Consider the following 16,381-nt stretch of genomic DNA (forward strand, 5'->3'; position numbering starts at 1 on the left):
TTTGAGGCATCCGGTGGAAGATTTTGTCTTTTCCAGATGCCTGGTGCGGCGCGCGGTGGTTCAAACGTCATTGACGTCATGAGAGGCGATTCCGGAACTCCAGGAGCGGGACAACGCCGCCCCCAGCGAAAGAAGGTGAAGACGAGAAGGGCGATAGAGTCAAAGCTACAAGAAGATATGGATTGGGAAGAGGAAAGCAACATTGAGAAAATGCCGAGAAATCACAAGAATCGCACCATCCGGGTTGCAGCAGCCGACGAGGCGAGGGACGAGACCCGAGAATCAGAACAAACCGTGGATCATGACCTTAACAACAAATTGAACATCATGAAAGCAGAAATTCAGACGGAATTCAAAAAACTTAAGGACCATATGGCAGAGGAGATCGCCAAAATGACGGCCCAGCTGACTCAAGAGCTGGCACAGGCGCGAGAGGAGCTCACTCAAGCCCGCAGTGAGCTCGAGCAGACCAAGATACAGCTACACACCATGACTAGAGCTCAAGAAACCCCATCGTATCGACCGACGTATGCAGACATCGCCCGACAGACCCCTCTGGTCAGCATTCCCACCCCGCCGACCTCCACCGGTCGGCCGGCGACACCGGAACCGACGTTCTGCATCGTGGACATGTCAAGGGTTCCGGAGGATCATGCCAGTGAAGCTACACCAGTAGCGCTTCGCAAGCTCATTGAGCATGATATGCGTGCGCCTGGCGACCAACCCAGCTGGCGCTGTGTTGCCGTCACAAGAGATAGAGGAAGCACCAATCGTCTTAGGGTCATCAGTAGGAACGAAGGGGAATTGAAGAAGATCAAAGACATCGTCGAAGCAAAGAAAACGCCGGGTGCGAGAGTCCTTCGAGATCAGCTGTACCCGATCAAAGTCGACAATGTCAACCGTACGGCTGTCCTCGACGGCGAGAGCAAGGTCCTCCCTGGGACCGCGGAAGTCCTGGGCCAGGAAAACGACGTGCAGATTGCCAAGATAGCTTGGCTGAGTCGAAAGGACACTGCAAAAGCGTATGGATCCATGGTAGTGTATGTCACGAAACTCGGCGATGCCAAGAGACTCCTCAATGAAGGCTTCTTCTACGCCGGAGGAGAATCAGGGTATACGGGGGTGTTCGAACGTCGGATGCGGCCGGACCAGTGCTACAACTGCCAGCAGATCGGCCACAAAGCGTTCCAGTGCAGAAACCGTCAAGCGTGCGCCAAGTGCGGCAAGGATGGTCACCACCATCGCAGCTGCAGCGAAGTGGTTGCCAAATGCATCTTATGCGGCGGCCCACATGAATCATTTAGCAGAAGCTGCCAGAGGCTCTACCCATCTCGTCATGAGTAGAACGCTCCGCCTAATCCAGCTTAATGTGAGGAAGCAAGGTGTGGTGCACGAAAGCTTGATGAACGACAAGGACATTCAGAACGCAACAGTCTTGGCCATCCAGGAGCCTCATGCACGTAGGATTCATGGCCGACTCTTCACAACCCCCATGGGACATCACAAGTGGATCAAGATGGTTCCCTCGACTTGGAGGGAAGGCAGATGGGCAGTTCGAAGTATGCTTTGGGTGAACAAGGACGTGGAGGCGGAACAGGTACCGATAGGGTCGCCGGACATGACAGCAGCAATCTTAAGGCTCCCCGGTCGGCGAGTCTTGGTAGTATCGGTCTACGTACCAAAGCAGGACCCTCAAGCTCTACGGGAGACGTGCGACAATTTACACAAGACAATCATGGGTGCAAGACGAGACGCGGGCACGACGGTAGACGTGGTAATTGCCGGAGATTTCAACCGGCACGACCAGCTGTGGGGAGGAGACGATGTATCTGTGGAAATAAAAGGAGAGGCAGATAGTATCATCGACCTGATGAACGAGTTTGCCCTTCGCAGTCTGCTTCGACGGGGCACAAAGACATGGCATCTCGGGGATTCCAACACGACCATCGACCTGGTCCTGGCGTCTGCCGAGCTGGCGGAAACAACAGTCAAGTGTGCGATCCACAGGACGAAACACGGATCGGATCACCGCGCGATTGAGACGGTCTTTGACACCTTGGTCCCAGTACCAAAGGAACGGGACCGGCTTCTGCTCCAGAATGCACCTTGGAAAGAAATTAAAACCGAGATTGCGAGGGCACTAGACGCCACCCCTTCGGGAGGCACTGTACAGCAGCAGACAGACCGACTAATGTCGGCGGTCTTGGAGACGGTCCAAACCCTGACACCGAAAGCGAGACCATCGCCATATGCCAAGCGGTGGTGGACAACCGACCTTACACAACTGCGTCGCATTTACACATACTGGAGGAACCGTGCTCGGACCGAACGACGAGCCGGGCGATCCTTGGTGGACTTGGAGGAAATGGCGAAAGCGGCTGCGAAACAGTACCACGACGCTATCCGGCAACAGAAGAAGAAGCACTGGGACGACTTTCTTGAAGACAACAGCAATATCTGGAAGGCTGCCAAATACCTAAAGTCTAGCGACGACATAGCGTTCGGGAAGGTGCCACAGCTCGTCAGAGCAGACGGAACAGCCACGGCCGACCACAGAGAACAAGAAGAACTCTTAACCACCTTCTTTCCTCCCCTTCCAGAGAGGATTGAAGATGAAGGTGCTAGACCGCAGCGAGCTCCCGTAGCAATGCCGCCAATCACCATGGAAGAGGTAGAGCGACAACTATTCGCAGCCAAATCTTGGAAAGCACCTGGGGAGGACGGCTTACCGGCGATAGTCTGGAAGCAGACTTGGCCAGTGGTCAAGTACCGTGTTCTCGCACTATTTCGAGCATCTCTGGAGCATAGCACACTGCCCAGTCAATGGCGACACGCCAAGATCATACCGCTTAAGAAGCCCGGCAAGGACGACTACAGTGCTGCCAAAGCCTGGAGACCGATCTCACTTCTAGCAACGCTCGGCAAGCTGCTGGAGTCGGTCGTCGCCGAAAGGATCTCACATGCGGTTGAGACATATGGGCTCCTCCCGACCAACCACTTCGGAGCGTGCAAGCAACGATCGGCGGAGCAAGCGCTCATACTCCTCCAGGAACAGATTTACACCGCCTGGAGAGGTCGAAAGGTAGCAAGTCTGATCAGCTTTGATGTGAAAGGAGCCTACAATGGAGTCTGCAAGGAAAGACTTCTTCAGCGGATGAAGGCACGAGGCATCCCAGACGAGCTGCTTCAATGGACAAACGCCTTCTGCTCGGAGCGCACAGCCACAATTCAAGTCAATGGATATACATCCGAGATTCAAAGCCTACCTCAGGCTGGTCTACCTCAAGGCTCTCCCCTATCCCCGATCTTATTCCTCTTCTTCAACGCGGACCTCGTACAACGACGAATCGACAGCCGTGGTGGTGCGATAGCCTTCGTGGATGACTTTACAGCGTGGATCACGGGACCTACGGCGCAGAGCAACCGAGAAGGCATAGAAGCCATCATCAGGGACGCCCTAGACTGGGAGACAAGGAGTGGTGCGACCTTCAATGTCCAGAAGACAGCAATCATACACTTCACTCGCACAATCTATAAGACCGACGCACAACCATTCACCATCAAGGGGCAGATTGTCAAGCCTCAAGACCATGTCAAGATCCTTGGCGTGCTCATGGACACAAAACTAAAGTACAAAGAACACATTTGGAGGGCTGCGTCCAAAGGCCTGGAAGCAGCGATGGAACTGAAACGCCTCCGAGGTCTGTCCCCATCAACGGCGCGGCAGCTGTTTACATGCACAGTTGCCCCCGTGGTAGACTACGCCTCCAATGTGTGGATGCACGCATGCAAGAATAAACTCGCAGGACCCATCAACAGGATCCAGAGAGTGGCGGCGCAAGCCATCGTGGGGACCTTCCTCACAGTGGCAACGAGCGTAGCGGAAGCAGAAGCTCATATTGCCAGCGCACAAGATCGGTTCTGGAGACGGGCCATCAAACTATGGACCGATATTCACACCCTGCCATACACCAACCCATTACGCAGAAACACGTCTCAAATGCGAAAGTTCAGGAAAAGCCACCGCTCGCCACTCTACCAGGTGGCAGACACACTGAAAGACATCGCAATGGACGAGCTGGAAACCATTAACCCGTTCACATTGACACCTTGGGAGAACCGTGTACAAACTGTCACTAACGAGCCGACGACAACACGCCGGAATGCCAACGACGATATTATATGCATCGCCGTAAGCAGCTCGGCGCGAAACGGCCTGGTGGGAGTTGGCGGAGCTGCGACGCTGCCGGCATCTGCATACGGCACCCCAAAACTTGGGACCTTCTTCCTCTACGCTTGGCTCAAGGTCAGAACAAAATCCATACTCTGGGGAACTTGCGGCCATCGAACGAGCGTTAGGCACACTGCCAACGTTTAGATCTAGCCGCATCGAGCTCTCAACACGCAACAAAGCGGCTGTTCTCGCGATCCGACACGCTCGACGACAGTCCGGGCAACGGCACATCTGCCAGATATACCAATCAATCAGAGAACTACGCAGGAACGGAAACACAGTATCAATACGATGGTTCCCTGCAAGAGAAGAAAACAAGCTTTGGGAAATCGCCAAGGGGAACGCAAAACATGCCACTCGACAGGGCGCCGCTCCGGAAGTACAAATGCCCAGGATGCGGTCGACAACCCTCAACGTAGCACGGTCCAAGAGAGACAGCAGCAATCACCTGCCAGACAAAGTCGGAGCTCATTCCAAGCGAGTCGACGCAGCACTACCAGGGAAACACACCCAACTGCTGTACGATCATCTATCTCATAAGGAGGCTGCCAAACTTGCTCAGCTCAGAACAGGCATGGCAAGGCTCAACGGTTACCTCCACCGAATCGGAGTAGCACCGTCAGACCAGTGCGCATGTGGACAAGCAAAAGAGACAGTGGACCACTTCCTATTCCGATGCACAAAATGGACAGCGTACCGAAGAAAGATGCTCGAATGTACAGACACTCAGAGAAGCAATATTTCCTTCTATCTAGGAGGGAAATCGCCGTCGGACAAGAACGACTGGACTCCTGACATGGCTGCCGTTCGCGCAACCATACGGTTCGCAATGGCGACGGGCCGACTCGACACGAACGAACCACAGGCCGACTAAATCACCTAACCCACCACACCCGACAGCACCGGACCCCCTCACCTCGTGACACAAATAGCAGGCACCCGCTTCAGCTGCTGAAGATAGGACGTCGAACACTTGGAGAATCGCCTTCAAGCCAGCCTACTAACAGCCCTACTAAACCCACGAGAATTCGCAGTGAAATGGTAACTGTCGGAATATGAACTAGAATGAACTTTACGGGCTTCAAAGAGATTAAGACATATCTTGGGAAATGTATCGTCAGATTGTAATACTAGTTGCCCTTTCGGTTGACCCGCCGGGCGTTAATAAACTACTACTACTACTACTACTAATTAATTGCAACTGGGTCTCGCGGACGCCCTCGCGGACGCCCTCACGGACGCAATCCTGTTGGCCGCCCACCTACGCAAAATCCTCCCCAAGAAAACCCTCCGCGAGAATTTAACGAACCCGGTCCGCGGTTTACAGGCGACGACCAGGAGACGCCGCTGTTGGCCGAAGACATTGCGATCAAGAGGGAGTTCGACGAAGCGCTTGCCGCAGAGGAGATGCAACGATGTCTGCGTTGCAAGGAGCGCTGGTTTGACATCAAGCTCATGGCGGATGGCGTTTGTAAGCACTGCCACGACAAGGATGACAAGAAACGGCAGGAGGAATCTTTTTTTTTCTCCGCAGAGAACAAGCTTGATTTTGGCCCGGTCCCACCACAGTTGCCCCAACTAAAGCCGTTGGAGGAGCTTTTCATTGCGCGTGTGCACGTCAGCGTCAATGTATTCACTGTATGCGATGTTTCCTGCGAGAGAGTCTACTTACTAACTAGCACCAGGTTCGTGGGCAGCAATACAAGTATCGTGGTCATATTGTACACTTCCTGCGCGACGTGGGCAAGGTGTATTCCGAGCTTCCCTTATTGCCCAAGGATTTGGACATTGTTATCCTCCGCCCACGTGGATCTGAGAATGCTGAACAGATGGACCGACAATTCCGCAACCGCTTCCGAGTCCGTCGAGCAGCAGTCGAGACATGGCTCAGATTCCTCGCCGACAACCACCCTGGCTATAGGAATTTCACCTGGAACTACGACAACCTCTCCCAGTTGCCAGAGGACGGCAACGTCTTTGATCAGCCGAATATCCACGAGGTCGAGGAGTGTGAAGGTTTGCCTGCAGATTCTGGCCTGTTGAAGAGCCGGAAGAGGACGGAGAGGTTGTTGACGAAGCTGAGGTGCCCAATATGCTAGTCCATGACTCAGAATTGAACCAGCTCCAGGAGCGAGTCGACGGTGGGGCTGCTGAAGTCAATGCCGCCAATGAGCAAGTGCCCCTACAGCCCGTTGAGCCTCAGGCTGCTCATCAGCTGAAGATGCCTTCCATCCGACGTACTCCTCTCGACGAGTTCAACCAAACGCATGCGCTGCTCTCACTAGCTTGCCCGACCCTGTTTCCTCGAGGGGTTGCGGACTTCGTTGAACCTAGGCAGCGCAAGATCTCCTATCAGGATTACATCCAGCATGCCATGAAGTGGGAAGATGGCCGATTCGCTGAACATCACAGCTTCCGATTCATTTGCGCTAAACACTCTGATGAGGCAGCAGGCAAGGGGTCAAAGTCGATTCTACGTCAGCAAGAATCACCGCACACCTCTCGGATCTATCGCGAGACACCATCACGAGCTATTATCAGGCAACTGCAGGCGTTAGATGCTGTGGGGGGGAAGGATCCCTCAGAGGAGTCAATAGGTATATAAGTAGCGACGACGAGAGTGTAGATGCATCAGCGCTTGGAACAATAATAGAAATGATTGGTATAGGTGGGATAAGAAGCTCGAGTGAATGGAGTTGTTGGCCGACGGACAGATATTGACGCTTCGTCTCTCCCGTATTCAACCCTAACCCGGATTGTCCTCCGGAGAGGGACAGGAAAATTGCCAGGAGCGGGAGAGAGGAAGGAAGCGCCCCGTAACGTAGCGAAGGGCCGTGCGACTGACGAACGAAGCGACGCCAGCAATTTTAATTACAACCAGTAGCTGTTTCAACGTCCACATGTTCGACTTTTATTGAGCCTTCTTGATTAAAATACCGAGTTGAATGGTGATTTAGGGGCTGCCTACTCAGTTGATGGACAAACTGCAACGCACTTACATGTTCGAGTACAAGCAAATCATTGATAAGGCTACCGTTTAATCAAGTCCCAGATGTAGGATCAGAGCCCTATGCCTGGAGGAACTCCAGGTTCCTTAGGTCAAAAACTCAAAAATGCCATGGCCTGCTCTAAGCACGGACCAGTTTTTTCTCCATGAAAAAAACCCAAAAAACAAACCCTACAAAACGGTGTCATTCTAACCTGCACTGTCGACTTCTTCTCACTGTAGAATTTTGGCTTTTTTCTCCTTTTCGACTTCTCTCGATAGCATCTCGAAGTCTGGCGTCATCTGCATTCTGCTTCGTCGAATTGGCATCTCGCAGTTGGTCTTGGCGGTGGAGGTGCACGGACCGTTGTTGCTTTGTTCTGGCCAATCAAATCTCCGGAAAAAAGCCGCTTACCCGCACTTTGGCATCAAGGCCCCTGTGACTCGCTGCTTCGCTCGTGCCTTTGCGTGCCTCCGTCGCGCAATCCTCGACAATCACGAACCAAGAAATTAAATTTCTGTCAAAAAGTGGCGGAAATAAGGTTTCATGGTCGACATCTATTATGGGTTGACTATTGCTACTAGAGCGACGTACCCGCATCTTCGTCAGCAGCTTCAGCAGCCTGCGCTGATTCAGGCATGGCGTCCCATTCCTGAAACCACGGCTCGTGCCTGTGGTCTTCCTCGAACCGCCGTCTGGTCTCCTCACCCTGTCGTTCCAGCTTGAGGATGGCGTCCCTCATGTCTCTATCAAGCACGTTCTTCGGCTCGATGAAGTCACTGCGCGCCGGCTTCCGAAACAGATGCAGCCCGTCCGAGCTCTGCGCCCTCGACAGCTGCACGTACAAGCTCATGAAACTGGGCCGAGTCGCTGTGCCGCCGCCGCGTACGCCTTTCAGGTTGACGAGGACGTCTGAGAACTGCTTTCCCTGGCTCTTCTGATCCGTCATGGCGAAGGCCGGCGTGCAAAGAGGTCCCGTTCTGTGGGTGACCCACCGAAAACCCGGCTTGCCCCTCCATCCGCCCTCCTTGCCCCGCATTTGGCTCGGGATGGCGACCGTCTTGCTCTTGATCAGGATCGTGCCATTGGGGAGCCCGGGGATGGCGAGGCCCGCGCTGTCGTCTGACTCAAGGAGGACGGCCACCGGCGGTCCAAGATGAAGAGTCACATCGCTGGCGAGGGCGATGGTGCCGGCGGCGGGATCGGGGAAGATGTCGACGGCCTTGAAAGGTGCCCCGTTGACGACCTTCAGCTCAATAAACTGGTTCCGAGTCACCACGACCGGCATCCCCTGCGCGTAGAAGAACAGGCCCGGGGTTGGCAGCTGCGAGTCGTCTCTGTGGCGGAGCACGTCGCCCAGCTCTTCGACGCGCAGCCGCTTCGCCGATTCGGTGTCATGCTTGGCTACAAAGATGGAGATGTGTTTGCCGTAGGCACGGGCCCACTGGACGACGGCTGCCATGTTCAGCTCCCACCGGTCTTGGTTCAGGGGCGTGATGGCTCTCAGACCGTCTACGAAGGACGCCTTGCACGACGGTGTATAAAGGCGTTGACTGAGCCGCTGGAAGTCCAGCTCGGTCTGCTCGCCGTTGCGCAGGCGCCCGAGGAAGCCCCGAAGCCTTGGGCAACCAGCCGCGCGGACCTGCTCCTGGAGGATGACAACGGTTGTGAACTGGAGGAACAGCCTGTGCGCTGCGAGATGCTTCGCCAAGCTTTCCGGTCTCTGTCCGCCACGGTCCCTGGGCGCCGGCAAGAGGAGGCTGGTCTGCAGGACGGGGTCGAACTGGAAGAAGTCCCCGAAGAACAGGACCATTGGGATCCCGCCAAACGGGCGATAACCCTCTCCCGAGCCAATCAGAAGCAAGAGGTCTACAGCGGGAAAAAAGAGGGCGCGACTGTACGATTCGACGCTAGTCTGACTGAAGAAACCACGTTTCCTTACTTTCCCAGCATTCGTCAATAACCATCATGAAATGGAAAAAAAAAAAAGACAATTACATCGTTGACTCCGCTATGGGGCCTACCTGCAGCCGGCAAGTTCCTCCAGGCTTCCTTTGGCGTGCCCGCGCGCAGCGGGCACGGTCACTCCTGTTGCCTTAACAACAACTAACTACCCGTCACTAAGTGCAGCAAGCCTTGGAGGTTACCCCTGAGCGGCGGAAGTAGGAGGTACTCAGTTTGCACTCCTGCAGCCGCCTTCAACAAGTTATCTAGCCTGCCCGGCTAGCTCAATCGGTAGAGCGTGAGACTCTTACATCTCAACACATCTCAAGGTTGTGGGTTCGACCCCCACGTCGGGCTCAATTCCCGGCAGCGATGCCTTTCTTTTTCTATTTTTCCTTGCAATGACCTCACCGGTCTTTGTTTTTTGTTTCTCGGGAATAGCCGTGTGATTGGAGTATTGTGTGGCTTCACGATGTCTATAGATTACATTGGGTAACATCCCCGCTACCAGTTGGTGTGGTGTCAAGATTACAGGGTTAGGACCACGCCTTTGGCGTGTGGTCGCCAAGGCGTAATCAAACCCCCTGAGGTGGACCCAGGGGACCAGATGCGGTATTTTTCAGGGTCAGACGCCTGCCCACAGCTGTTTGAACCAGACACAGAAATCACAACGGTGGCACTGCAATAGTCGACCATCAATCGAGTCAACTGGACGTAATTACATTGTCTTCGCTACGTGTGACTGTCCCATCTCGGTATCCGTGGCTGTAGGTTTTCCAACATGTGGGCTTTGAGGTTGCGGTTACGTGAACGACAAAATGGGATATCACCTAGTGTAGTCACCCAGCTTGTAACGGGCTGTGCCCGAGGTGGGCCTCGGTAACCCTCGGCCAGCTCACGTACAAGCACGGTCCACCGAACCCCTGGATGAAGCCATTCCCAGTTGCCCCACAGCACACCGAACATTCTAGTAATGCGCTCGGGCCACCGCACTCGCGATCATAAAGCAGCCCCATGAGCTGCCAGCCTCTCTGCTCTTTCCTTTTCATCTTCAAGCTTAGTGTACTTGTAGAGTCGTCACCAGATAGTTGCAATATACTCCTAGGACCGTTACATAGCTCTTGTTTCAGTTTCTGTTGGATTTGGAAGGCGGTTAGGAGGGGCAATTCAGGGGTAACTAGTGGCCGGGCATTAGTATTTTCAGGATCAGGGCGAGGCCCGCGGCAATGGGAACGAGACAGAGACAGAGATACAGACATCATCATCAATGGACTGGTTGCCCCTCTTTCGTTACCTTTTGGCACCCAATCACCTTGGTACCGTTAATTCGTAGCTGTTGGCTTTCCAACAGCAGTGGACCGAACAGGTAAACCTTGCCAACCCAGGGGGAGGCACTAGCCCCGTTAAACCAGAAGGGTCTGCCAGATTCCTGGGAGTCTGGTTGGACTGGAAACTCAACTGGAAGGCTCACCTGGTGGCGGTGGAGAAGAAGCTGGGGACCCAGAGATATGCCCTAAGTCAGAACCCCTGCATGTGGGCACCCCCCGGATTTGGGCACTTACACATCCGAATTAGGAAATCGACCACCCCCATTTCATTACCACTATTTTCTACCTTTCGTTGCTACTACAATACAATCGCTACCATCACTAGAATTCTCTTCTTCGAAACTATCCACTGGGCTCGGTTCCCTGGCCCCTGCAGCCACCTGTGCCCTGTAAATATCCGAGGTATTTGCAAACAGTTCGTTTGGGTTAGTATCTACCCTCTTCCGTTTTATCACGGTCAGGATCACCGTGGTAGGGGCAAGCTGGTATATTGCGTGGTTGCACGAGGAACCGAATGTGGGAGGCGAGGCGCACTCAGGGAAAACCCTGTGGCTGCGCACAGACCAGCGCAGAGCTACGTACAGCCCACCTCGGGGTTCAGCCGTGCAACCCTAACCCTACAAGGAACGGGCTGTGCCCGTGACACGTTTCCTGGGCTTAACAGCTTCCAACTGGGCACGCAGGACCTGGTTTTCGGCCTCCTTGATAGCCAAACTACCATATCCAACGGTTGTAGAACGTGCGAACAGTGTGCCGGTAGGTAGATGACGTGGATACGATGTTTGAGGCATAACCACATAAAGTCATCACTTGTGTGGCTCCCGTGGCCATCCAGAATCAGAAGTCGGTAGTCGGTAGGGTTGGTAGGCTGGGTTTGTGGAATGAAGATCTTTTCCAGCCATTCGACTGCAACTGCATTGTTGGTCCACCTGTTGTCGGTTGCTGTAAACTCCCAATCGCTAAAAGGCTTCAAATCCAAAGGAAACCATTGTTGTTGAACAGTTTTACCCTTGAAAATAACCAGGGGGCTGAGGTACTGGCCGGTAGCCGAGATGCATTCGATGAAGGAGGTCCACGCCCGTTTACCGGGGTCAGCTTTCAGGATAGCCTTCTTTTCCTTGGTCCCAACAACCAGGCCGTTGACTCCCTTGCCTTCCATAATCCCAGCCTCATCTATATTCCATCTGTTGGCTGGCTTGATGGCCTTGATGGCTGGAACGTTGAGGTACGGAAACCAACCACGAATAATATCAATGGTGGCTCCATTTACCCGGGTCTTTTCCACAGTTCTGGCCCTCTGGGTTTGGAGGAAGGGATGCCGGTTCATAAACCGGGTTAACCAGCGTTTACCAATGGTTGTTTGGTCTCCCCGGGCCTGAAGTATTCGCTGGGCCAGTTCCTTGATTTGCGAATGGGTAGGAGGGTTACCAATAGCCACCTGATTGCGAACCCACTCGGCTAGACGGTCCTCCTGAACCCTCGAAAGCTTTTGCAATTCTTCGAAGGCCACTGCCCGCGGTTGGTGGCCTTTTTCCCGGTTCTGGAGAGTTGACCTGGGTATAGCCCATTCCCTGGCTACCTTGGCCAACGGTCGGCCGTTTCGCACCTGTAAAAGGGCCTGGTAAAGTTGTTCTTTGGTATAGTCGACCATCTTCAACAAAAGATTCAGTATACCAAAAAGGGAGTGTTGAGGAAGAAGATTGACGAAGTTGTGGCTGTTTGAAGTGGTTGGGCTAGGTTGGGTGTCGATGCAGGTGTAAGTGCCCAAATCCGGGGGGTGCCCACATGCAGGGGTTCTGACTTATCGAGGATCGTGGCAAAGACGTGGGGAATGGGGCTAGCCAAAGCGCGAGAAGTGTACACAAAGTGCATCCGGTCGGCGCTGGCCTATGGCGCATCATCGTTTCACATCCCCACGGATGTGGGAGGCGAGCCGGTAAAGAAAGGCATCACTAAGGCCCTTGGGAAGGCCCAGAACAAGAGCTTGCGGATTGTGGCGGGAGCCTTTAAGTCTACCCCCATCCGTAACCTCGAGACAGAGACATGGGCACCACCATTGGATTTGTAATCACCTAAACAAACGGCTTGCAGATTTCGAAAACCGACTCCAACGACCCGATCTGGACGACGGTCAAGGCGGCAAGAAGACGGCGGCGAGCGTTGTCCTCACCGCCTGCCGCAAGATACAGCAGAGACTTAGCTCGAGGAGGGGCAACAGGGGCCGACCGCGAACCTTGGGACCTCAAGGGCCTACGGCGGTGGAGAGAGCCACGGGCACGGTCATGCGCTGGACGTGGGGAATTGTTGATACGAACAGGGTAGTAGAAGAGGCTTGGAAAGCGAGGTGGCTAAAGGAACGGGACGGCAGGGCAATCACCAGGCCGGCGGACGACTTTGACCATCAGCAGGAGACGCTATTCCGGAACGGAACCCTAAGGAGGCACGACGGTCTCAGCAAGGCGAAGAGCTCACTGCTGATTCAAATCCAGACGGGAGCAATAGGCTTACGGTACTTCTTGTTTACACGGGGAGTCCCGGAGGTTCTGACTCCTGCCTGCGAGTGTGGCGAGGGACGAGAGACTGCCGAACACCTGGTAGTGTGGTGTTTGGCCCCACCGTTGACTAGAAGATGGGAGAGAACTGGAATTCGGACACGACGGGACTTTTACTCTGTTCTACACGGCATCATTCCCACGACTGCACGGATCGCGAGGAGAGTCCTCGACTGGCTGATGGACTCGGGGAAGCTGCCGATGTACAACTTGGCCAGGAGGCCTCCTCTCTTTGTATACGCAGACTCACCAGAACGCATCGTTCCTTGAATGTTGGTATGGGTTTTTCACCCGGCCCGGGAGGGCACGGTTTTCCTGTACACAAAATAGCAGAGGGTCCGGCACGCCCTAGGGCACAGCGGAGTATGAATAATAATATTTACCTTAACATTCATGTCCCCAACAGTGGGAGCTGTAGCTTGCCAATAAAACTGACTCGCATTGTATACACCCATGTTCTCCAGGCCATGCTGCACGTTATACGTCGTCGTTGGGATGCACCTGTCGGCAAAACTCCGTGTCTGCCACATCTCTGGCTGCCCGTAGTCATACAGCATGGTGGTAGCTCATTGCATCTTGTAGAACTCCTGTCGGTTGGAAGGCCCTCGCTGCCAAATCTTGATAAGGGCAAAACAGGCGCCTTTTCCTACCGTAAGCTACCTACCTAAGAACGCAGATTCAGCACTTCCAAGCTCGCCCGGGTACACATCTCAATGAACTCCTTATCACTCATCTTGCCCTGAGTTGTATGTTTAAGTTTTAGGACGCGTTCCATCATGGAACGCAACCCCTCTTGCCCGTCACGAGGTGTGATGTTCCACTTCTGCCCATTTCGTACATTGTAGAGTACAATGCGCGGGAGTTTCAACAAGCAGGCATACGTACATGCCTGTATGACATGCTGGTTTGAAAGTTGTGAGACAAATTTGATCTCCCAGACAGACTCCACGCCCCCAACGTTGTTCCCGTCCGAATTGGATGAAGCCGCCACGATGTCAGCTCGACCAAAGAGTCGGCATCTCTGATCATCAATGCGGAAACTCCCCACAGATTCAACCTCGAACCTGGGGTTTGCGGCTATTCCACTGAGCTCTCGCCGGAGTCGACTGCACGCGAGGGCAAGGTCGTCAGGTTCTATCCAATCGAATTTGTGGTTTGCCATCTGGATGTCGCGCGAGAGATAGCCCGAGACGAGAGCTTGGTAGGCACAGGCCTTTCGACAAAGCCAAGAGACACCTTCCCGTGAGCGGATTTCAGGAGCTGTGTCAGTCTTGCGTTGGCCGAGTCCAAGCGCACTCAATGTTCCAGCCATCTCATGCTCAAACGCTGCGGCAACGACAAGGCCATTCAAATCGCTCACAGCTTCGTAGAACCTCTTTCCTTTGTCCGAAATCACGACATCTGGGAGTTTAATGTGCTGATCCTCTGGTAGAGGCGATTGTACCTGGATACATAGGTGAGTATGAACAATGGCGTCGAGATGTTCATCTGTTATGTGCCGGGCTATGTCTCGGACCGCGATACAGCCTGGGACGGTAGGCCCACGCTTAAAGGGTCGGCCTGAAGGATCGGGCGGTTTAATGTTGTTCCGATTTCTTGTCATGTTGATAATGTTGGCGGTTTCGTATAGAGCTTCGACCGATGCAAAAGGCATGAGCTTCTTATCCTCATTATGGACCAAGACAAGCTGTTCTGCGGCACGTGTTAGAGCCACAAAAGCCTCGTTGGGGCATTGATCATGGGGAAGATCGCGGCCAAAAAGAAACGAGGAATCGAGGCCGAAGAGGATGACCAGATCACGCTCGCTGCCTTTGAACTGGTGAATTGTAGAAACACACAGCTTGCCCTTAATTACCCTGTCATCTAGAGGAACCTCGTCGTCGATTGATACGGCGATGGGCTCTCCGTATTTCTTTGACAAGATGTTGACAACGTCCTGTAATGGCCTGAGTTTACGCACAGCTGGCGCTATAATTGCGGTATTCTTAGCCCCGTAGAGCTTGATCAGGTCTGACAGATGCTTAGCTAACCTCGCATAGCTGTTCCGAAGATGGCATCTTAGGATAATAGGCTTAGGCCCAGGCTTGGAGCTGGTGATGTATGATTCGCCACTGAGAAAAGTATTGTTGATGAACCGAACTGACTGATCCGATAGTCGAAAACTTCGATCCAACTGAATCTTGGTAAAGGGATATGGGCTGATAATACCCAGTACTTCAGGAGCCAAAGTAAGGTAGCGGTCATCGGCACCACGGAATCCGTAAATGGCTTGTCGCTCATCACCCAATACGACGAGACGGGCAGATTGACCCCCCGCCTTCTGGTCGTTGGCGAGGATGAAGCAGTTAATAAGCCAGAAGAGGAGTTTGGTACAATCCTGAAACTCGTCTAAAACAATAATGTCGAAGGGCGCGGAATCCCACCGAGGAAGCTCGTTGCGATCAAGGACTCGTTTTTTCTGCTGCGCCAAAGTAGCGTCGTTGGGGACAAGGGTCCCAAAAAGCAAGCCGGCCATGGCGTGAAAAGTGAAGACTTTGCAGTTAGAGTAGGTGCAAAGCCGTCGATGGGTCTCCAGCTCAAGTCTCTTTGAGTAGGTGAGCACAACTACTCGTTTGTCTGGGTGGGCGGCTACAATAGCCTCAGCCGTAGCCGTTTTGCCGGAGCCTGGCCGAGCCGACACGATAACATTCTTCGTACCGCAAAGTTCTGCGATCTCTTGCTGCTCCTTGGACGGGGTAAATGAACAGCTCTTTTTCTGCCGTGTAAGCAAGTTATGCGTGTTCGTGAAGAAGCGAAAGGAGCCACCAAGGCAGAAGGCCTGACACTAGTGTCTTATCAGTGCTATGGATCTTTCACATCACCTAGTCTCATCACTGGCGGTCGAGGTGTTTTCCGTCACTTACCAGAGGCTTAACAGTATGTGACATTGACCATGCGCGGGCGGCTGGGTGCCTGGTTAAGGATAACTGGCCAAGCATTTTTGCTCCAAATATCGCTGTGGTCGTCAAGAGCGTTGATTTGGGGAGAGCATGTCTACTCGGACTGTGAAAAGCGCCTCCCCGTACTGTAAATATAGGGAATGGCTAGATCGCACAGCGCCACGGGTATAGAGCACAGCGCTATCCCTGATTCGGGAAAGCTCCCGCGCCGCCCTGCAGCAGTATAAGATTGAATATCCTGAACAGCTGCCAAGCGGGCACACAGCGTCTGCCACAGCTTAATCAACCTGCTCAAATGACGTCAACGCAAATCACACCCGGCTTGTTCCAGCCCTTGAAGACCCGGTGCCGTACTCGTGACCTCGGAGTTGACTGCGACTCCGGTCTTCATCGAAGT

General features: G+C 53.7%; 4 protein-coding genes and 1 non-coding gene across 5 annotated transcripts; 2 read left to right on the plus strand and 3 right to left on the minus strand.

The window, feature by feature from the left end:
* Positions 1-36: 36 nt before the first annotated feature.
* On the plus strand, positions 37-6,839 carry CHGG_00307 (uncharacterized protein; the record flags this gene model as incomplete). Its single annotated transcript, XM_001219527.1, has 6 exons — positions 37-872; positions 1,069-4,306; positions 4,599-4,950; positions 5,562-5,863; positions 5,920-6,097; positions 6,280-6,839. The coding sequence occupies 6 exons, from the start codon at positions 37-39 to the stop codon at positions 6,837-6,839; spliced, it is 5,466 nt and encodes a 1,821-aa protein (XP_001219528.1).
* An 891-nt stretch (positions 6,840-7,730) lies between these two features.
* On the minus strand, positions 7,731-9,034 carry CHGG_00308 (uncharacterized protein; the record flags this gene model as incomplete). Its single annotated transcript, XM_001219528.1, has 2 exons — positions 7,731-7,738; positions 7,816-9,034. The coding sequence occupies 2 exons, from the start codon at positions 9,032-9,034 to the stop codon at positions 7,731-7,733; spliced, it is 1,227 nt and encodes a 408-aa protein (XP_001219529.1).
* Positions 9,035-9,438: 404 nt separating this feature from the next.
* Positions 9,439-9,522, plus strand: CHGG_11129. Its single transcript has one exon. It is a non-coding gene; the product is annotated as a tRNA-Lys (tRNA).
* A 3,043-nt stretch (positions 9,523-12,565) lies between these two features.
* Positions 12,566-12,895, minus strand: CHGG_00309 (uncharacterized protein; the record flags this gene model as incomplete). The annotated part of the gene is made up of 2 exons (XM_001219529.1): positions 12,566-12,666; positions 12,871-12,895. 2 exons carry the CDS (start codon positions 12,893-12,895, stop codon positions 12,566-12,568), a joined length of 126 nt encoding a protein of 41 aa, XP_001219530.1.
* Positions 12,896-13,709: 814 nt separating this feature from the next.
* Positions 13,710-16,023, minus strand: CHGG_00310 (uncharacterized protein; the record flags this gene model as incomplete). Its single annotated transcript, XM_001219530.1, has 2 exons — positions 13,710-15,863; positions 15,949-16,023. 2 exons carry the CDS (start codon positions 16,021-16,023, stop codon positions 13,710-13,712), a joined length of 2,229 nt encoding a protein of 742 aa, XP_001219531.1.
* Positions 16,024-16,381: the final 358 nt, after the last annotated feature.

Source organism: Chaetomium globosum, genomic scaffold (genome assembly GCF_000143365.1).
Source record: "Chaetomium globosum CBS 148.51 scaffold_1 genomic scaffold, whole genome shotgun sequence".
Taxonomy (NCBI): Eukaryota; Fungi; Ascomycota; class Sordariomycetes; order Sordariales; family Chaetomiaceae; genus Chaetomium; species Chaetomium globosum.